Genomic DNA, 23,498 nt, shown 5'->3' with positions numbered 1-23,498 from the left:
TGTGTCTGACTTCCATAACGAAGCAAGTGGCCATCAGTGATGTTTTCACAGACAGGACTAGAGGACAACACAATGTAGAATGCACTTCATATTGTGGATGAACAGATGGATAATTATCAAATGGGCAACATTTATTGTTTTGATTATTAAAACTGACAACATTTACAAGCAGCTGTTCCTCACCAGTTAAATTCTTAACCTTTAATTTGTTTGTATGATTATTAAGTGTCAAAGTCAAATGAGCTGTCCCTTTAACATTTTGAACTGCACCTTCTTGTTTTCGTGTTCAATGAGAAGATCCAATCCTCATGTCTGTACGGTAAGCATGCAGCTAGAGTCAGAAGCCAGTTAGCTCGGCCGAAGACAAAGACTACAACCACAGACCGTATAAAAAGATGGACACACACAAACAGCAGATACGAATGCTGCTAAATAACCAGCTAAAGAAAAGATTTTAAAAAAGCGTTTGGATAAAGATTTGTTCTCAAGTCTTCCAGATTTTGATCTACTAAATATATTATGAATTCCATAATGTTTTTATGTGGTAAAACAATATTATCATTTGTGGCTTATGTGAATGTCAGAAAAGTACACACCACATTTTTTTAAAAACAAGGGCAAAGCTAACCGAGATAATTAGCTGCTGTGAGGGAACAAGTGACTGCAACTATCAGGGAAGATATAATGCCAGTTACGGTGCCAATTGCAGAGTTTTAAAGGCACATTAAAGTCCATGAAAACGAATAACGAAACCATTCAATTTAGTCCTTTGTGTTCCCTCCAAGATACAGCAGTAAATCATATCTCTGTACTTTCTGACTATTCAAGGTCTAATGGACGATGTAATCAAACTGAGCCACAGAGTGGAGGTTTTCAGTGTAGTCTGTGTGCCATGCTGTATTTCAAGAGGAAACATGAGGAAGATGGATGGTTGTTTCAGTACATTGGAAAAAAAGAGAAAAAAATCTAATTAGTCTCTGTTCTGTACATCTGCTTTTCCACTGATTGTGTTCTGTAATGCATGTGTGCATTAAGCTAAATCAAAAACTTTTATTTATTTATTAAAAATGATCATCCATGATAATAAATGGCAATTCATTAGAAAAGACATCTCTATACCAACATTTAAAATCAGAACTTTATAATCAACAACTGTTGTTATTAGCTTGGAAGAATCCATAAAATACTGACCCTAAATTAAACATGAAGCTACAAGATAACAGGGTCTAGCTTAGAGACTGTAATTAATTATAAGAAACTCGCTTTGATCGTGTTTATGCTTAGAAGGGAATAAAAGCGTGAGGGGCAAAAGAAAACTGTAAGTAAAAGACCGGGGACTGAATAAGCTGACTCATTAATTAGCGCTGAATAAACGATAAAATGAATTTCTGTAATTTAATTCAGTCATCCTACAAAGAAATAATTACAGCTGCGTGTATAATGTAGAGTGCAGGAGATACATTTTGATCTGTCAGGCTCTGTTCCTGTCAATATATTCATCAGTGATGAGAGTGTGGCCTCTATTAAACTTCCAGCCTGGTATTTTGACTATCAGGTTCAGTTTAGTGAATATTTAATTAGCACTCTAATTGAACGTGTAACAGTGGGTCAGGGTGGTTACAAACCTTATCAGACGATCAAACCGAAAGATAAAATATCTGCTATCAATTCCGGATGACTGGAAGTGAAGAAAACCTTGGGAACAGCTACTGAAATCAAGGAATTGTTCACTTTTCTTGTGCCCCATGGACTCTATGGATTTAATTGTGAGCATGAGCATAGAGACATTAATTACATTAATCTTATGCAGATATAAACAGATGTGTACATGTACATACTGACCATGAAACAGATTTGTGCTTGCTCGAATTTAACAATTTTTTTAATAGTAATAATAACTTGTCAACAGAAGGTGATCAAAATATATTACATGAAAACTGAGGCAAAACTATGTTTCCATACATTTGCTGTATGATTTTGAAACACAGATTAAAACCCACCTGATTTAGGACTTCTATCAATCAATAAATCATATTATTAAAAAAATACAAATCACAATTGAACTCATAGATCTTAACAGGATGTCACATCCTCTGTAATAATCCTGGACCAGAGTGGGGAAAAAGAACCAAATATATAACAATTAAGAGCAGAAGGAAGTGGAAACCTCAGAGAACTGCAAGTGAGGGATCCCTCTCCCGGGACAGACGCAATGTCGCTTATCATCGTTTAACAGCATATCGCCAAAATAACAACATAGAAAACATTCATTAGAAAAGACAGAGTCTAGCTGCTCTAATTCATTACTAAGTCATTAGTAATGCCTGCTGTTGACAGTTGGCTATTTTTTTATTATTTAATACTCACAAAAAAAAAAAGATTCTACAAAAATACAAATATATATAAGAATAAAGTAAAGAATACATTTAAATGTAAGGGGATAACTTAAGGAAACTACAATATTGATATAAAAGGTGTTTCATTTGCTACAAGCTGATGCAGTTTCGAATGCTTATTTGTTTGCTTTTCTGTAAAAAAAAATTTTCTCTTGCTGAACAAATCTTATCATGCAATAACAGTGTGAGGGAAAGAAAACATTTCACTGTTACCTGGTAACATCACGCTAAACATCACAAGATCATATGAATTGTTGTCTGCTAAAAACATCCCATCATGCCCGCGGATATGAGCACTCACAATGCCTTTCACTCTGCGAAAAAACAGCCTCCTATGTAAAGGGTAGATCAACAGTCCATCTTTCTATGTTGCCGTCTTATAAATGATTATATATGAATGATATACCTGTGTATACAGTGCTGTATTTTCACTGAGAGCACAACTAGAGGGATGCGAGGCAGATGATAAGACCCCCCATGGAGCAGTGTGGGAGCTGTGCGCTGCTCGGCTCTATAACAGCACTGCCACCTCTCTGTGTACCCAGGATCTGGCAGCAGTGTTTGTTAACAGGGCCTCAGCGACTCCACACACACACACACACACACACACACACACACAAACTACGAGCTAACACAAATGGAACACACAGTGGGACAACTCTGAATAAGCAAGCTCAGCATAATTTGATGTTTGACGCCTTGTAGCAGCCACCATGCTGCCCAAATGAAAATGTGAGACTCTTTACTACATAAAAAAAAGCTCTTCAAAATATACAAGTGCTGTTTGTTGGCTTTCTGTTTCCTTTTCAAGAAGGTGTATCATTGCAACCACAAGGACTCCACACACACACACTTGTGCTAACACTAGTAGCCTCTTTAACAGGAAGGGTAACAGTTTGATTTGGAGACGCACAAGCAATCTGCTGCAGGTTGCTACATCACAGTCAAACCTGTCTCTAAATCTGAAACTACAAAGAAATGATTCATAATGACTAGAAGGCAACTGACAAGATTTATTTAATGAAGGCTTGAAGCCAGTCTCGCTTACATTTAGTCTTGATAAATTATATCTGGTTCTTTCTTCCTTCTTTCAAATGAGAGACGCTGCTTTAGGAAAACGGCTTCAATGGATGCCAATAATTGACAAGGCGTTTTTTAACTCTTTCATCGCATATTTTACACTCCAGTGGCTCTGCTCCTTCAGAGCCTCTTTACAGCCACAGATGATGGCTTTCAAATGAGATTGCACAATAATGAATCACAGATGAGTATGTTACCACTGAGTTGATCTGTATGTTGTAGTCCTATGTAAAGACAGGAGAGGTCTCACACTTTGCTAAAGCCAGCAAACCATTTATGGTCCATTTCTCAAGGGGAGCAGTTAATCATTGGTTTCTATGAATTATTGGTCTGACTGGGACTTAAGTATCAATCCATTATTGGTCTGCAGCTACAAACTTAATGTTGAAAGAACATGTTCACAGCCAACTTCACTCAGCACTGTGACACCCTGTAGGTCAGAGTCCATGTATGCACATGTACATTTGTAAATTAACACAAAGTGACGGCAGAGCTAATATTCCTGAAGACACAACTTGCCCTTTGCTGCATTTGATATATTTAAGACTGAATTGTCTCGTATGTGTGAACAACTTAATCACTTGAACCAGGTGATAAGAGGATGTAAGAGGAGTATTGATTTAAAAATAACTGATTGTCTTTAATCGAGTAAATTGAGTAGTATAAATCTATTTTTCAAATTGTCAATTGATTATATTAAAATTTTTGACACAGAGTCTCAACAGGGAGGATGATTCGACATTTGAGTAAAAATGCACCAATATCATAATGTCCATCCTAATTTACATCAGTGAAATCAACGTGTGTGGGTTTCATACTGTATTTCGGATTGGGCATGACATTTGAAGATGTCATCTTGGACTTGGATCAATATTGATGGACATTTATATATAGTAAAGACTTCATATTTTTATCCAACCCGTGTGCCATCGAAAATAAATTGATTAAACTGAAATTGATATTTTACACTTTAACAATAACCTTTATTACAAATATTTTTGATCTGCCAACTGAACCGGTTGGGTTCTAATCATTTTATAGATGAGCATTCAATTAGAAAATAATTATATGGAAGTAAGTGTTAGTTGCAGCCCTTGTATCTTTTTGGGGATATTGTGTCAGTCCATGCTGCTATTAGAATGTATCCCTCCTTCACAGGTGTGTGTGGGAGTAAAACTAATACTTAACAACTACTTAATTTATTCACAGTCAAACCAGACCACTGGAGCCTTATATTAGCTCATATCAGATAAACTTTAAAATCCATTTCATCCCATCTCCTACATTAGTTTCCTACAGAGAATACATCACTTCAGGACCAGTATGGTGAGGGGGGATGCTTGAATTAGCCTGTTCCTCTGGTAATTCACAAATGGTAAATGCAGTGAAGGGCAATGTAATATAGTGTATTACATTTTTACGCTTGAAAAGAGAATCCTGAAAGTAAAACATATCCGCTAAATGTTCAATATAAGGCTCAGTGATATATAATTATAATAAAACAAATACATTGTTTGTATTCATAAGTCGATATCCATAACTATCGAGAAGAATGTAAATAAATCAATATTTCTCCACTGTGGTTTAAAAGTTTATTTAAAAGCCACTATGGTGAAACCATTGTAAGGAAGAACGTTCAAAGCTCTCATTTTGCAAATGAACACAACTATAATTATTGTTATCATTTTATTGCACAGCCCTAATTCAGTAATGGAAATAATTGTTAGTTGCAGTTAAAATACGCCCTCTGGAAAAATGTTACCTTCTTTGACTGAGACTCAGAAGGATTTTTAACCTTTTTATGGAGAATTATTCTATTTTGGATTCCCCTCCACTGATATTTTAGGTCATTGCATCTTGCATACATTAGTCACTGTTGTCCGTCAGCACACATAATGAAGCCTAATGGTAGATAATTTATTCAGTGGTGCACTGCCTCCTGCTCATATGGTACTTTTGTTATTCCCGGGGAGCCTAGCACGATGCTGAGACGTGTCAGCACACATGCACTTGTGTTTACACACACTCACAAAACACACGCAGACACACATGCATACACGGCTGAAAATGTTATTAAAATCTGTTGGCAAACAAATGTTTGTTGAAATCTTTTCTTTATTGAACAAACTGCACGCACAGCAGTGTTTATCTGACTGGTGCAATGTAACATACAGACATGGAAGACAACACATGACACACCTGCCACACCTCAGCATCACACAAACACACGTACACACACATAACCAAATCAGCCAAGCTTCCACACAAACACACACATACGAAACCAATAGGTGAAAGTACGAAAGCAATAATAGTTATTATCTCCACACTGATGACAACACATCATTTTGTGTCATTGCAACCAATTTAGTTCCAATCTTTGTCATTTCAGCGGCTGTTAAAGCCAGAGCAAAGGACAGGAGGAGCGAGCTCAAACACAGAAACACTTGTAAGAGCTTTAAGTTATTGCCCAGTCCAAGCACTTTATATCAGATTAACAAAGTGTCGAGTGCACAAAAACCTTAACTTTTAGTATTCATATTGATATACTACAGTGTGAATGAATAGTTGTATATTCACTACAGTGAAGCCTAATTTATCTATTTAGTAGTTCATTTATAGTATATATTTGATATGTATAGATTTTATAATATTTTCTATAAGTCAGGCGTTATTTCATTTATGATGTGTGCAATGGCAGCAATGTGAAAGGTTTTGCTCAGATAATATGTTAGGATTTAAAGAAGGATCCCTTTCTATATACTTTGTATCTTTTTGTTATTTGTGTCGCAACAAAAAAAAATAAAATAATGCATGACATACTTATGTCCTGCCACCATTACCTAGAGGACTGTATTTATTCTTGTCTGGTTTGTAGACAAACGTGCATCTGACATCGAAGTGTTGTCAAATCGGCAAGTAACAGTAACGGAGAAAATGTTATACCCTGTTTACAGCTCTTAGAGAGAACTATTGCATAAAATGAGCTTTTCCTCCAGAGGGCGCTGTGTGAAATCCGATAATTTGCCTTAAGTGATGTCACATGAGTCATTGTCACTTGAGTCTGAAGAGTACAAACAAAAAACTAGGGGTGAAAAAAAGGTGATCTAGACCTTTGTTCTGCTCGTCATTTCTGCCCCTGGCTTCAGTCTTGAGGTTACATTTGCCACTAGTAGCATAGCACACCCACGTTTCTGACTGTCAGCAGTTGATTTGTACTGCGGGTATTATAGTTGGTGGATTTTGACAAAGAAAGAAAAAATGAGAAGAAATGCTGCTCGCTGTATTGATTAAGATCCTTTATGTTACTGTCCATTGAGAGGATAATACAGAAATGTATGGCTAAAGTGGTGGAGTGCTCTTCTAATAACATCTCAGTGAGACCTGCTTTCATAAAGGTTACACACTATTTTCATACAATCCCTAATAGGTCTCCAATCTGTCACTTCTGCTCAACTGTGACCACACTACAACCGGTAGTGAACTTTTTATCAGCAAAGTCATATACATGTAGAAAGAAGTGAGAGATGCACAATACCAAGGACATGTCTGCTCGTACTAACTGTCTCACGAATCTATTGTTGAAATGATGGCTGAGTACATTCAAGGAGGACAATGCACACGTAATGACCCTGCCTCTACAGATACTCGTACGGCAGCACTGTACCAACATTAAAAAAAACATAGAAAATAGAGCAATTTCCTTTTGTGCTCTGGGGTTTTTCTTCCACTGGAGACCGCAGGAGGAACACATGCTTTAAATCATTTCCTTCATTGCATTTGATTTGCATATGAGCCATCTAATATGGAGGGATAATAATGAATTATCAATGACATATAACAATCTAGAATGCTCGCGCAGTGATACCAGAAAACACATTATGATAATGACTACAGCTTATACTTTACTTGCATATCAAATTTTATGGCTTTAAAGTCCTAAGTGTCTTTTCAGTGTCGTCTTCCTTCACTCGACTCCCCCCTGCAACTGTGCAGAAAGTACTGCTGTGCAAAAATGTCTTTATTCTTTGAAGACAATACAGGGAGGAACTCTTGTTGGTGATGAAACATTTCAGGCTATTATGTGATAGCTACTGTTTCACATCAAGCACAACATGGCATGGAAATATCTAAGCAGGAATGCAGCAGAGGAATATGCAGCAGTCAATGAATTAATCTGGACTAATCCAGCTTTATTCATAATATTTATACACTGACACCACTTTTTAAAATTATATTAAGATGTTTTATATATATATATATATATTTAGATGTTGTAAGTATATATATATATATATATAAGTCTTGATTACGTTTTTTCAGCATTACTGCACAGGAACACAGCCATTCTCACACTCGTTGCAAACCCCTTCAGATTTAGTCAAACTCCACTGGATTCATATCACCTGCATGGTAATGACATGCCTGCAGGATGAAAATGTCATTAAATATCTTCGTGTAATTAACTTTGTTGATAGTAATGGCATAGCAATACATTAGCCTTAGAGTTCTGACAATTTGCTAATAGACAGGGACTCACATCTATAACTCTGACCGTTTCTTTGTTGAACAGGGTTTCACCATTCAGCTGAGGTCAAACTTATCTCTCAGTTGTCATGTTTCTATAATTCTACAAATTTCAGACACTAATTTCTTTTGGAAAATACATTTGGATAGGAACATAACTGATGCCTCTTATGTTGAACGGAAATGTTCGGCTGAGGAAATTCAAGACTCTGACACAGGACAACTGGGTTCAAATCCTCAGTCCCACATGTGTCTAGGTTTAGGCAACAAAAGCAAATTGTGGTTAAAGAAAGAGTGCAGTTTCATTTTAATGGTAGAAACACATCTTGCTGAATGCTTTAAATCAGTATTTTTCCTTGTACAACAACACCAAAATCTTCCTCTGACTTTTGTACCACATCCATAGAAAACAAAGAAAATCTCAAACTGCAGAAAAACAAATGAAACGTGTCATCAGCGAACATTTTAGAGATGTGTTTACCTGTGTGGTCAGTTTGGAACTTAGCAGAAATAGAAAGTTAATAAAAAACTGTTCTTTGCAATTTTTGGTGAAAGGAATGAATATCTGTAGTACATGAGTTCAGGTAAGCCAGGGTCCTGACACATCTTGTCCTGAAATCAATCTCTTTCATAAATCATGTGTATGCCCACGTGGCATTTGCTCTGTGAGATAGCACCTCTGCTCATTTGTTTGAACATTAATGATTTATTTCATAAGGGTATATACAGGTTTATGATCGTAGCCATGAGTACTTTTCTGCTGTGTTGTTTAGTGTTGAATTTAAACACTACTGAATTTTACGCATGGGAATATACATAATGTAATACATTTTTAACAAGTAGTTGTGCGTTCAACTTCAAGTTTTTCATGTTGACTTTTGTTTAATTTAAAGGTCCAATGTGTACGACTTAGGTGAAAGGGATCTATTGGTAGAAATTACATATACAATAATTCTAGTTCACTAGTGTGTTTTATCTAAACTGTACAAATTGTTGCTTTCTTTAACTTAGAATGGGCCGTTTATATTTGAAAACGTATTATTTACATCAGGAGCGGGTCCTCTCTAATGATGCCATGTTTTTTACATTAGTCCAGACTGGACAAATTAAACACCTTTAGAGTTTCTATGACAACTGAAGGCTACCATAGGAGAACCTGTTTCATGTTTGGTAGGGGAGGGTGAGGTGAGGGGTATTCAGCTGCAACCTGCAACTTCACCACTACATATAACTAACTTCTACACACTGAACCTTTATTTAATCCACTTTAGCGACTCTGTTTTCCCCCCAAATTAAATTCTTAAATCAGAATAGACTGATTGCACCAGAGCTGCTCAAGTGTTTTAAAAAATTGCCCTAAACCCCATCATTCATACTTTTATCTAACCCTAACCTGAACCTAATCTGAACACAAGTATCCATCTGTTTTAACTCATATGTGAGTGTTTGAATGTATCGTTGCTTAACTTAACCCTACATTGAACCCTAAAACCAAGCCCTTACCCTTAAACGAGTGTCAGAATGCAAGGACCAGTCAAAATGTCCTCAGTGTCTCCACAAGGATAGAAGTACACACGCACAATTAAAATGGGAACACTTATAATTATGAACTGAGAGGGTAATGTAACCTACATAAAAAGGCTGCTAAAATATTTCAGTGCTATACACTTAGTGGTATTTACATTTCCACATTAAGTGCTCAGTAGTAGTTACATTTCACAATTCAGCTGCTCATAAAATTCCAATTTTAAATATTATTAATCTGCAGGATATGGAAGCTATCATTGACTTCTTGCAATATTTGTCAATATCATTATTACATCCTTTCTTAAAGATGTGGCAAACACTTCGGATTAATAGTCACAAGTTGTTAAACCACTTACAGTCGTTTTTTCTTTATTACCACTACATCATCAGTTGTTAGAGTATAATGAAAACAGGTTAGTGATGTGTAGACTTTGAAGATATGATACAAATATATGGAGCGGAGAAAGATCTAATTACAGGACGCTGTGGAGAACAAACCTCAGGAGGATTTAATTAAACAGGTTTAAAATATATCAGTATGTTTTATATCCCGAATCAGCTCCTTCGGTCTCTTCTCTACACTGAGAAACAAGCAAGCTATTATCATATGCTACTATAAACTGAACCTCATACGGCTGCACAACTTTCATAAACATGTTAACAATCATTGATTAGACTGATTTTCCTTCAGCTGGAAATGACAACATAAGGTAACTGGATAATGCATATGTTTAGAAAGATTGCAGCAAGGCTAAAATAAGAGCTGATTTATATTATCACATTAGAATAAGATATCTGGGGAGGGCCGTTCTGCACACTCCTATACCTTACACTGGCATACTGTATTCTTAAACAATGCCATCTATACTGAATTCCTTCATCTTGGCATAGGTGCCATGCAGTTTAGACAAATAATGCATTTAAACATTAAAATACATTTTTTAATATGATATATAATACAATGAAATAAACACAATCATTGAAATAGTTATATGACCAGTAGTTACAGTATTTTTTTCTTTAATTAACATCCAAACCAAATTTCATTTCCACGCAGCTTATCAAAAGCTCCACACCGAAAATCCCTCTAAATCTGAGGAAAGTAAACTGCAGAAAAAATAAGTAAGTAATTTCTGGGTCTGAGTGACACAGCCTATTAACACAGAGCAGGTCAAATCAGAGCCGATCAAATTAAAAGTAGCATGTCAAGACAGAAATACTGCAGCAAGGCACATACGCTCCATGCTGGGTGTCCACAAAGCTTTGGCTGGATAATCAGCTATCAAATACGTGTGAAAATGGCTTTAATTGCATAACAGCTATCCCAGCATGAGCCTTTCAGCATAATGAACCAGACAAAGGTGAAAAAGGAAGGAGAGAGAAGGAAAGATTTACTGAAGGGCTCAGTGGCCATTTTAATTTTCTTTTAAATGTACCATACCAAAACTGAGGATTGTTGTTGCCTACAGATGTTGATTACATATTCTAATGCAGAGAGAGGCATAACATGAAGAAATTGATATGAAGGATGGATTTTCAGCATAAAATATAGAAACCCGGGATCTAATAAACATGTAAAACTAAGTAATCAGGAGGCCTGTTTGACAGATTTCACAGGATCATAAGCTCTTCCAGCGCTCACACTGCACAGCTAACAATGGCTGACACAGAAGTGTGTAGTACACAGATGATAATGATGTTGTGAATATAGAGATCAAAGTCTTTTTTCCGCTCTGGCGATTAAGCGTCCTAACAAATGCGCATACGAGGACAGCCTTATCACCTAGGACCACACAGAGGCCTTTTCCATATCTGTGGCTCTCAGATGGCCAACCTGTGCCTGCCATGCACTATATGCTGCCAAATAAAAACACCACAGGCGCTGCCTCAGTGGCACAGCCCGGTCTGTTCATTTGACTGATGAAAGGAATCATTCAGAGTGCCTCAAATTAGGGGAAAAGAAAAAGTTTGCAGTGGTTTATCACCTCAGGACAACTAGTTGGTAATTAAATGTAGCATGGGTGAGACACGCGTCTGGAGAATTTGTTTGGCTTGTTAAAACTTCATAGCTATTGTGAACTTTTTTTTTAAGCTAAACTCTAATTTTAAGCCTAAAGCGCACACTGTGTATCTGTTTTTTTTGTTAGCTGGGAAAAGTATCTTCATTAGTAAACAACTAGAAAAAGAAAATAAGCATGTAATAGCTTTATATATATTTATTAATATGTTTCATTTTAAAATTGCTTCTGTTCTTCTCGCCTTGCCTAAGCAGAAAACACTTCCATTCAGCATGTTGCTTGTTTTAATGTTGACAAACTGACGTGACCGCTTGTTGCAGCCAAGCCAAAGGTTTATAAATGTTTTAAGACTGTGTGATTAAGATCTGCTCCAGTCATTACACTAATGGACATCCATTTTAATGAATAACATCCTCATTGCATTACATGATATGTATATAAATCATTTTGTCTCATCTGTTCATTGTAATTAGAGCTTATCAGCAGCTTCACTGAATCCCATAACAACCCTGCTCATTCTTTATCTTACTTCTTACTTCTTTATCTTACAACTACAGTTGCTTACAGGGACGTCGCAAAGCAGGCAATTGACCGGGGCCCAGAACTGGGAGGGGGCAACCCAAGATTGGCTGATTAAGTTTGTCCACAGCAACCACAATTTTTACAAGAAACCGTTAAAATTCTGTTGAAGTTATGTACTTGTACTGAGACTGTAAACACACCATGGTTGGAAAATTCCCTAACAAGGCCCCATGCCATGAGCTTTCTGTCAAGATCTTTGTAAATTTTGAGGTTTGGTAGAAGACTAGAATGTCTACAAACAGTAATTTGATACGAAGAAAGTAATTTGAAGATTCTCATGCACGATAAAGGTTAGCTGAATGAGAAGTAATTATTAAATTAAGTGTGCAGGGGATGATTTGTGTTGATTCACCACTTGTTGTCTTATTTTCTTATCTGCACATTTTCCAATATAAAAACCCAACATGCTGTTTGTTGTCATTAGCCCGTGTTTAAATTTATGCTGTCAGGCGACCTAACTAGATCAATAATGATTTGATGGATGCTCTTGGTGCAGAGCTACAGCAAGTACTGTTCACGTTCAGTGAGTTTAGTGTTTCAGTGTTCCAGCCGAGAGGAAGAAAATAATATGCAAAAGCAAATAGAGACTGGCTGCAGAATTCCACAGTATGAGACCAACAGAGAAGGTCTGCAGTCAGACACTTCTATGGAGAAGAAAAACAAACGCACTTACCTAAGAGTGAAGATCTCCACAGGAGAGTAGGCCGACACCATGATAAAAGCCGAGACCGTTTCCCTCTGCCTCATGGGCGTAGCTGGAACCATGACCATAAAGTTATTATCCAGCCTGTGTTCGGCGAGAGGAGGAGGAGAGGGATTCTGGTAGAGCTTCACACCGCCGATCCTCTTGAGTGGCGTCGACGTGAAGGAGCCGAACAGCCCTTCCTGGCTGGAACGGATGAAGCTGTCCTTCCTGGCCTCCTCTGAGTGGCACTCTCCCGCCTCAGTGGATTGCAGCGTGTAGTAGAGTTCCACCGGGGTGCCCTCTGTTACTTCAACGTTTCTCTGGCGTCCAGGCACTACACTTGGAGGGCTGAACCAGCTGGCCAGCGGCTCCAGCTCTGCCACGCACAGCCCCAGCTCCCCTTTCAGCTGGCAAGTGCCGTGCACCTCCTGGGTCTCATGGAATGCGAACATGTGCACGCAGGGCAGCTTGTCGATGGCACTGTAGTCGTCCCAGTCCCGCCCTGCAATATAGAACAGAACCTGGACTTTGGGCTTGGCCAGGTGAATCCTGGTATCCATGAGGAAGGTCTGCACTTTCCAGTTAAAAGTGAAAACAGAGGAGGCGGGAAAAGTGCCCGGGCTCTGAAGGAGCTCCAAAGGGACGGGCTGCTCCACAGACAGAGGTCCATAGCTCGCATTCAGGGAGGGCAAACTTCGAGCCTGGTAGATGAAGAAAGGCTCAGTCCGCGACATCAGGCTAGAGTTCCGCATGAAATCCTGATTGGCCTCCTTCAGGAAGAACGCCAAGTCAGCGTTGAGAAGCTGGTAGTTGACAGGCAGGTATGTGGGGATGGAGGAATATCTCTGCAATCCCTCTAAGACTCGACAGTCTGCTGCGGCAAGAGACACAGGAGAAGAGTTATGTCAGAACAAGCTCATCACAGTTAAGTTGTTGGTGTGAGAAGCAGTTGTTAAAACTAGCAGCTAGTAAAGTGAAATATATTTGAACTTATAATAGGACAGTATATACAGTGTGTTTCATGCCATATATGTTCTTGTTCTATTGTACCTGTTCACTGTTGGTTGTGACAACAGTGAGATACCTAAGTGTCTGTGTGCTGTCACTGAAACTCTATGGAGATCTCACATAGCAGTGTTTGTGTTTTTATCAATGCTACAACAAGTTAACAATTTAGCACTATAAAAAAATTCATTTAACAAACATTTTGAAATCAAAACAATTAATTAAGCACATTTCCTGTTTTCCCATCATTGTGAATTGAATGTGGACTTCATTTTGTTCATATATTTATTTTCAATATTACATACACAAACAAAAATACATTAAAATCTGTACAATAGAGCCTGACTGATGTATATTCATTGGCCAATAATGAGCCTTTCACAGACATACAGCTCGTGTAGATACATGCTGCACAACATCAGGAGAATACGTCCCCTTCTCACTCAGGTTCTAGTCCAGGCTCTTTTCATCTCACGCCTAGACTACTGTAACTCCCTCCTGGCTGGTCTACCTGCTAGTGCCATCCGACCTCTGCAGCTCATCAAGAATGCAGTAGCTCGATTGGTCTTCAACCTTATGTTCACTCACACTACACCGCTCCTCCACTCCTCCACTACCTTCACTGGTTACCAGTGGCTGCCAGCATCCTCTTCACAACATTTTAGGAAACATTGTCAAATATCTTTTAATATATACAATCGGCCAATGTACCCGTATTAGAACCAATTTACACTCTATGCATAACAACTCTAATTCACAAAAAAAGGACAAAAAGCTCATAAACAAGATATTAAATGAGTTGCAAGGCAATAACAGAACATACAAACTGAAAGAAATCCATAAATTAAAAAAAATTATTTGAGTTTCATTGGTTCACAAGTACTTGAGTTACTTCCCATCCTGTGCAACAACAGCCTAAGAAGAATATCTCTGGTCCCAATCAGGAAAATAACCATCAAAATGTATCAATAATGTTTGTTAATTTGTGATAACTTGATTAGAATTGATTAGAAGTGTCTCAGAACTAGATTTTGAGACTGAGGGTCTGTATTTAAGATGTGGTCAAGTCACGAAATCGGCCTTTGATCAAATTACTGATATCCACTGAAATGCAAAGAAAGTGTCCTGTTGATCAAACGTGAGTAACTGAAATGTGTCCACACCAAACATCTAAAAGAATTAAAAGTTAGAATCAGATGCCTGGTGAGACTCATAATGTTGTTTACCTATTCTTTCAACAAAACAGCTCCCGATTGAAAACATTACTTAGCCAATTTTATTCCATTTAGGCAATGTGCCTGTATGTCTGCTTGTGTTTATGAAACACTTAACCATTGAGAGCATTTGTTTCTTTTGAGAAACTAAAATGAGTTTTTGTAGAAAACATTTCTTTACTAAAAAAACAGATATGTAAATGAGTGTAGTTTTGCAATTAATATTGTTTTGATAACAGCACCGACACGCATATATAACAATGCCCAGTGCTAGTCTGACTGAGCCTCATGCATTCCTCTGACTGTTCTGAATTATCAGTGTTATAAAAGAAGAAATGTTACGGTCCAACAGGTATGGCTGCTCATCATAGCGACTCGTGACATTATTAAAATGAGGCCCTCGATGTGCAGTGTTCATAGTCAAAGAACAAGATAATAGTACATGCTCATTTGTTATCACCTGTGGCCTGTCTGTTTGAGGAGCACACAAAATAAAAATAAAGGCTTTGACCTTCTACTCAAGAGCAACCTACTGTGTGATTACACTCCCTTCATACTGACTGCCACAGGATTTCTTTCCTCCAATCGTCCGTGTAAATCAACGCCACGATAGTTTACAAATCAGTCAGGAATTTGTGATTAGTGGTGCTCCTCTTGACCTCAGTGCTGCTGTCCTTTCCCGCTTGAGGGACATCATTGTGCACACAGGCTCCAACTGTCAACCCTGGTGCACCAGCGGTCCTACGCTGAAACCGCCAGCTTCCTGGTGTGCACACCTTCTGAGCACCACAAAGCAATTTGTATTTTCCCTGAACAAGCCGCTTAGAGTCATTTGTTGGCAAGTTGTATACATGCCATTACCCCGCTCCCAAATGAAAAGCTTGATAGTCCAGCAAGACACAACAGTCAGGAACAAAGTCATCCTCTGGTCCCTGTGCACCAGCGCTGTTCTCACTCTCATGTCTGAGTCGTCGTGTCTCAGGTAGAGTGAAAGCAAAGAGCTCTCTCCAGGGGACTGAGCCGCTCACTCTGCAGAAATGTAATCTCCTCCTCACAGCTGATATAAAGAATTCAAATGTGCCCACATCTCTGCTACTACACAAGCTGGAAAACATAACATTCCATGCATAAATCACCACCCACTGCTCATTAATAAACCATGAAAGAATGCATGCTAAACAACTGATTGTGAACTAGATCCATCATTTTTCTGGTTAACTGACTTACAAACTTTACATTTTGTGGCAAAAAGAGGCTTCTGGATTTTTAAACAAAATATGATAGAATTAAATTTCAGAGCACAAAGATGAAATAAAAATCAAAGGCTGATCTACATTTGAATATTTGTTCAATCTCTGCAAGGCTGCTCTGTTCATATTTGATCCAAGCAAATTAGATCAAACGAGACCCCGACCAAATGAATGAATCTTCTATTGTTTACAAGAGCAACACAAGAGCAAGACGAACTTCTGACTAAAAACGTGAAGACAGATCTTGTTAAAAAGACACACTGAGCCGACATATCCACACAAGTATTTGAATTCTATTTACTGCAAAGTAATGAGGCACATCTCGTGTACAAACAAAACCTTAAAGTGTTGTCATCACTTTTTTAACTGAGAATAGTCTTGTGAAAAAGAGCTGATGGAAGCTGTACAAATTAGAATCTTGGTATGGCTGCAACCAAACTGTTACTGTGTCAAATTATAAAACCATACAGTTCAATTAGCACTCACTGATTGACATTTAGTTTCAGTAGTGGGCATTGATTTGGCTCATCTATACTTTAAACTATATTTAATGCATGAATCTGAAACACTCAAGGCACAAGGCTCTAAAATGTATATGACTTTTCAAGAAACATAAAAGATCCAGCGTTCATATTCATAACTATGCCAAGGCCCAACAGTCCTCTTATGAAACAATATTTGAATTCACTAGATTTCTCAGATTTTTCTTTGGATTTGCATCAATTTCACACACTTATAAACATTATAAATTGGTTTTCATTAAGATCCATGAATTATTCTCTGAGAAAATGTTGAAAAACAAAAGAAAGCAACATCCAAATCCAGGTAAATATTTGGCTACAGATGTAAATAGGAATTCTTGCTGCAATCCCACATGTTTACATCCTGCATTTTAAACCCCTTTTTATTAACATGCATTGTCCAAATCAAATAAAAAAATTGATAAGAATAAAATAAAAGCAGGTAATTTCTTTCCCCATTGTATTTCAGTGTGTGTGTGCCCTCAACCAGTGCCAGTTTCAGCATGAGCATACAGACCTTGTTTACTCTGTGACTAAAAAACTGAGTGCCTGAAAACTGACACTGAATTTATACATTGGAAAATAATCCTATTTAGAGCCAAAGAAAGCCTGGAACTCTCCAGACTCAAATCCAACATAAATCAACAAGTATCAGCCTGTGTTATGGGTTGGAATTAATAAATGTACAAAGCTTTTTTCAAGATGAATTATTCTCTTCTTTGTTCTGTCAGAAGAAAAACAGAAATGCACTGAGATACTTGAACCAACTCTGGAATGCAGTCTTAAATATTCATTATGTGCTACAATTTAATTGAATGTTAAAGCATCAAAAGTCTGAACTTTAAGCACATATGACTGTTATTAGTTGACAAATTGTTTTGTTAATTATAATAACTTGAAAATTGAAAAAGAAACAAGCAGACGACCAAAACATTGATATAAAACATGATACATGATAATGTAAGACCTGATGAGCATAAAGTATTTTTTCTGTGTGGTGTAGCTTTTAATATCAATGTTGTGGAAGAACATGTGTATGTGTAACTATATTCACAAAGAGCAAAACACAAGTTCTAACCCCTTTGCACTCAACAGAGGGAAGCAGCTAAAACGGCATGAATTAAGCAATGAGCGAGATTCAGGTTTGAGAAAAATGAACAAAGTCGCTTCAGCTGGTTAAATTGTGTCAGTCATTTTGCACAAAGTTCAATCATTAGTGTCTTCTTAGGCTAAAACTTTTACCAAAGCTGTGACCTTGACCTAGATAGTGCCGGTCCTGACCCCACCCCCAACAAAGTTACCAAGTTTAATCCAAAAACATTATCACTGAGATACTATTTAGTGCAGGTGTACAAATACTTCTTAACCACCTATAACCTCCTGTTGCTTTTCTGTGCAGCAGGTGTATAAGATACTAAGTGCTTAGATATGTGGCCCCCTGAGAGAATATTCATTCAAGCACTATTGTTTGATATGTCAGGGCCCTTTCCAGCTTAAACAACTATCACCAGCTTTGGGCTCTTTTGTATTTCACTACTCCAACGGATCCAAAGAACCCCAACCACCCACTAGTTGGATCACCAAAATAAAATTTAACTCTAAAAATAGCTAACAACCCACAAAGTTTAAATACCTGAAACCTCATCAGTTATAACTGAAAAAGCCTGCAGGGCCTGAAAGTCTGAGAATCTTCAAATACAATTAGTTATATACGCTTAATAGCATTTGAGAAATATGGGCATTGTTTGCTGTCCCAGGTAGTTAAATAGAGTTAGTAGCCATAATTTAATCTGGTTGTTTTTACACTCACCCTCGCTAGTCATGACTTTTGATGCATTGCACCTTATCTAACATTAAAGGAGAGCAGTGAGAGTCTTATGGCAGAGAGCTGAGATTTTTTACCACCACGATCACAGGTTATAGTTAGCAGGTTAGATCGATATCTCCAGGTCAAGATGCGCAGATATCTCATATACTTAAAAAACAACAGAAACCCCCAAACCTGTCCTCAGTCAGGAGGTTGACAGTGCCAGAGGCAGGTGATCTGAGATGAGATTTATATAGCAATAAGCTAGTTTTCCTTCAGGGAAATGTATGCAGATTGAATTATTATTGCCCACCCACTCCTCTATCTCTCTCTCCGTCTCTCTATGCAGTTACAAGTGTGTGTGTGGGTGTGGTCACAAGTTATATGTAGTTAGGCTAGCGGTGATGATGGATCACTCGAAAAGGCAAAGCAGTTTGGTTAATACATTACCCCTGCTCAGTCTGAGCTGTTATTGGCAATGGAGCAGAAAGTGCTATGTAATGTCAAAACAGTCCCGTCTGCCTTTCCAGCCCAGTGGCATTCAACTATCTCTTCACACCCTCAACTGAGGAAACTGTGGCTGAGGTGTAGAGCGGTCTTCCTCCAACCAGAAGGTTGGCAGTTTGATCCCCAGTCTTCCCCATCTGCATGCCGAAGTGTCCTTGGGCAAGATGCTGAACCCCAAAATTGCCCCTCATAGAACAAAAATAGATGCGCTGTATGAATATGTGTGTGAATGAGTGAATTGCAAACTGTACTGTAAAGTGCTTTGAGTGGTCATCGAGACTAGAAAAGCATTTTATAAATACAAACTATTAAACCATAGTTCGACAGGGGCTTAAAATGTTTCCGTGACCTCTTCATAGACAACAGATTTGCCTTTTCCGAACAGTTGTTCAATACCCAGTTCCCATTTTTTTTAGATATTTACAGATAAGGCATTATATTATGGGGTTTGTCCCACAGTTTCCCCATAAGCCTCCCAAGAAAATAATTGATGGTATCATGTCTTCTAATCCAATAGACAAAGGCGCAATTACATCTTTGCTAGGGCTAATTTCTAACTTGGACTGCCCTTCCTTGTCCGGTATTAGGAATGCATGGGAACGAGATTTGCAAATAACAATTGATAAGGGAACTTGGACTAAGATTTTGAAGAGAGTTCACTCGTCCTCTTTGCTTCAATTTAAAGTGGTTCATCGAGTGCATCTATTCAAATCCAAACTTGCTAAACTATACCCACAAATTGACCCGGCATGTGACAGGTGTAAATCGACGGATGCAACACTGATTCACATGTTCTGGCTATGCCCCAACCTGGAGGGGTATTGGAAAGCTATTTTCAAAGCTCTTTCTACAGTATTAAGTGTAAAAATCGATCCAGACCCCCTTATGTCGCTGTTCAGAATTATTCCTGAGGGGATGCAGCTGCCTGATGGGGGTCAAAGGGTCGTAGCTTTCACTACCCTCTTGGCTCATCGCCTGATACTTTTGAGGTGGAAGGATGCTGCCTCACCCTCAGTCTCCCACTGGATAACGGAAGTGCTGTTTAACCTGAAGCTTGAAAAAAAATCAGGTACACATTACAGGGTTCCGAAAGGAAATTTGTTAAGATGTGGAGATACTTTCTGATATTCTTTGACAAACCTTCCACACAAATACAGGAATGAATAATGACATTATTATGCTGGCACCCTTGACACATACATACAGCTTCAATCTGACCTCTGATGATATCATATGTAATTCCTACATTTTTTAATTCATTTCACATCACTAAGTGCCTTGAATTATAATGGTTTGTGGTTGTGTATATACTTCACATATGTGCATGCCATGCAGTAGCAAAGGGGAGCCAGTGTGGCCAACTGAGTGACAGCAGGGAGTATGGGATGTATGTTGTGGGGTGGGAATGGTGTTCTTTTTGGTTTGTGTGTGTAAATTGCTTGTATAGTTCAGTTCACAAATGTAACTGTATAAACCGTGTAATAACAGCAACTGACAATTTTCTTAACATCAAGCAATTTAGAAATGTACTTGTGCTGACTGTAATTGACTAATTGTCCTAACAAGAAATGTTAGAGGATCCCGAATATGGTAATCACATATATTCATAAAAAATGGGGGTGCACGTAACATTAATCTGGCATAGAAATGCAAAGATAAAAGAAAAATAATGATAATTCAACTGAGAAAAATGTCTACTTCAGCATACACTTTATGTTCCACATCATTTATAATTAAAGTTCCCTATTGTGTGGCATTAAAGTGTAAAAGGATAGAAAGCATTATGCTGAGACAGATAATTCTAATGTTTGAATCTCTTCACTTCCAGTTTTTAATATACAGGCATATTTCTCTTTCCTCTCTATATTGAAAGAGTGTCGAGGCTGAGTTTTCCTCATGGAGCAGCTGAGGAACCTCTGTGAACAAAATAGAGGATGGGGGCTTCATAAAATGTTACAGTTGAATGGAAGCGGTGTATGTCTGCACACAAGCAGTGTGTCATTTTTACCCTGGCAGTTAAACTGTGTAGATTAGTGGACGGAAAAATCTGTTGGTCCTGGGTGAAACCTCTCCACAACTTTAATTTGATTTGTCACAAAATTCTGTGCAGATATTAATGGTCCTCAACAGATGCATTGCAATGACTTTTTTCCTCTACTGCGAAAATAAAGTTGGTACTTGTGTGAGTTAGGGAAATGTGTTGTAGCTATTGATATTGATCTTGTACAAATAGACACTGATCCCATAGAAACTATTCTTATGACTTTGATAATCCCCTGTTTTTATGTCTAGCACCACAAGCAGGTCAAAGTTTTCACTCATCCAGTGTAGTATTCCCACATCCAATTGATTGAAGGCTTTCATGGTTCCCATACATAGACTGTATACAACAAAAAGATGGACACTTCCTCCTGTTGTATTCAAATTAAGCTATACTATCCTGGATGAGGGTTCTGCAATCTTCCATGTTATCGTGGTCTGGAGCCAAAGTATTAATGTCCAGCTGACTATTCACCAATCGACCCCTCTTTTACATCCTCAAATAACAAATTTTAACCAAACTTGCCCGAAAAAGAATCACTTAAACATACACCTGTGATAAGAACTTCATAAAATAAGACAGACTGAAGGAGGGCAGGGTTTAAAATTCAGAATGCCACCAGGGGGCGATCAAGATGATCTGGTTTCACTTGTGGGAAGCAGTTATGTTGTCCATCTTTAAATACAGTCTATGTGTCCAGATGATGTATGCTAATGAGTTTGGTGATCTACTCTCTTTTCCTCTTTTTTGTAAACTCTGGTGATTCCTTAATTTTTCATCTAGCACCATCATGAGGATAACATTTTAATTTGATTTGTGATCTGAAAAACTAAAAACTGTCCCATCCACCTCAGTTGTACTTTGTTTTTAGTGCAAACTTGCTGACAGGCTAAAGTCAGTCAATGAACATGATAACGATTATTTCTACTACGTCAGAGACATGCTGCTGTCATTGACATTGACTCCAACTTGTTCAGATACAGATTTCCTCTTACTTGCAGATGTAGGATAACAACAGCAGGCTGAGCATTTAAATGATGAAGTCACACTCGGACTTTCAGCTCTGATTATGGAACAGTTAATTGGAAGAAAATCTTTGTGTCTCATTGAGGAAATAGATTTTTCGGTCTCTGTCAGTACTGCTCTACTTTCTGTGTAATCTAGTTTCTCTAACTGTACATGCTGTATTACAAGCATACAGCATGTAATAGCCTAATAACTGTTTTGGTTCTGATTAATTTAGTTGTCACTTATGAATATCTGATGCCACTTAGAGTCACATAGAGTCAATTTTTGCTTTCCAGTTTTGAAGCTGACCAGTCAGAAGTTTTACTGTCAGACACTGTAGTGCAGAGGAGAAAGGATGGTACCAGATGAGTGCTAACTAGCCAAGCAGCTCCCCTTCTATTCCCAGGCTCACGCAGGCTCACTCATCCTACCACTGGGGCTCCACGCTAGGATATGTATAGAAGAGGACTGGTGGAGCGAAGAGCAGCCTTCACATTGGCAGTGGTTGAGTAAATGAAGAGCCACAATAGACACCAGGGATGGAGAGGCCACAATTCCTACCACGCACTCCTGGCTGTAATATTGTGGGTGGACACAGAAGTAAATGGCTGAATGGGGTGTTGGGTGCCTGTCTTTCCGCTTCAACACACAAATCAAGACAGACAGAATATGGGACAAGGGCAGACAGCTCAACAGGAAGTGGCAAAAGTAGATGAGCAAGAATGAGCAAAATAATAAAGTAATCGCACCATGATACATGGATTCTCTAGAAGGTCCGGTATGGAGGAATTAGTACGATCTGCAAGAATTATGTTTTCAGTAGTGTATAGTCACCTGAGATTAAAAATCTTTGCGTTTTGAATAAGTGGACAGCCTTAAATTCAGGTGTGAACACAGTCAGATCGGATAGTGATCCGATCATGCCAGACAGCTGAGTTCATTTTCGCTTTGAACTGAACCTTTTTTTCCTGATTATCTTTGCCCATAAGCTGACCTGTTTGTGGCCATCGACAAAATAACAACACTGACCACGACATTGTGACTGATCTGCAGCTGCACGAGATTCATTCAGCACCTCTCATGCTGACACAGACATACACAATCAGTGACATCAGACACATCTGTAAACTCAGACTGGGTCAAAACAACATAATTTGGTGTATACTAACACAAATGAGATATGTGTTCATTTGCATGTAGAGCGGGAAAGTGACACATTTTAATGCCAGGTGTGAACACACATGCTGGCCATTTGTGATTGGATCTCTAAGGACGTAAATACCAGGTGTGTATGGGGCCTTGAAGTAGGTTTAAATACAAGGGGATTATC

The 23,498-nt window shown here is 38.2% G+C and overlaps 1 protein-coding gene across 4 annotated transcripts in view; it reads right to left on the bottom strand.

Moving 5' to 3' along the window:
* The window catches only part of si:dkeyp-14d3.1 (transmembrane protein 132C), a 135,720-nt gene that overhangs the window by 86,788 nt on the left and 25,434 nt on the right, over positions 1 to 23,498 (bottom strand). For 2 of the 4 annotated variants that reach the window (XM_020094097.2, XM_069524111.1), the window contains exon 2: positions 12,804 to 13,686. In XM_020094097.2, the coding sequence (XP_019949656.2) occupies positions 12,804 to 13,686 (883 nt within the window). Of the gene's footprint in view, positions 1 to 12,803; positions 13,690 to 23,498 lie in introns of all 4 variants that reach the window. The other 2 variants (XM_069524112.1, XM_020094099.2) reach the window with 1 other exon arrangement.

The sequence above is a fragment of the Paralichthys olivaceus genome, chromosome 4 (assembly GCF_024713975.1).
Source record: "Paralichthys olivaceus isolate ysfri-2021 chromosome 4, ASM2471397v2, whole genome shotgun sequence".
In the NCBI taxonomy this organism is placed as follows: domain Eukaryota; kingdom Metazoa; phylum Chordata; class Actinopteri; order Pleuronectiformes; family Paralichthyidae; genus Paralichthys; species Paralichthys olivaceus.
The sequence above is the reverse complement of the archived record's forward strand: the minus strand, read 5'-3'. Positions and strand labels throughout refer to the sequence as shown.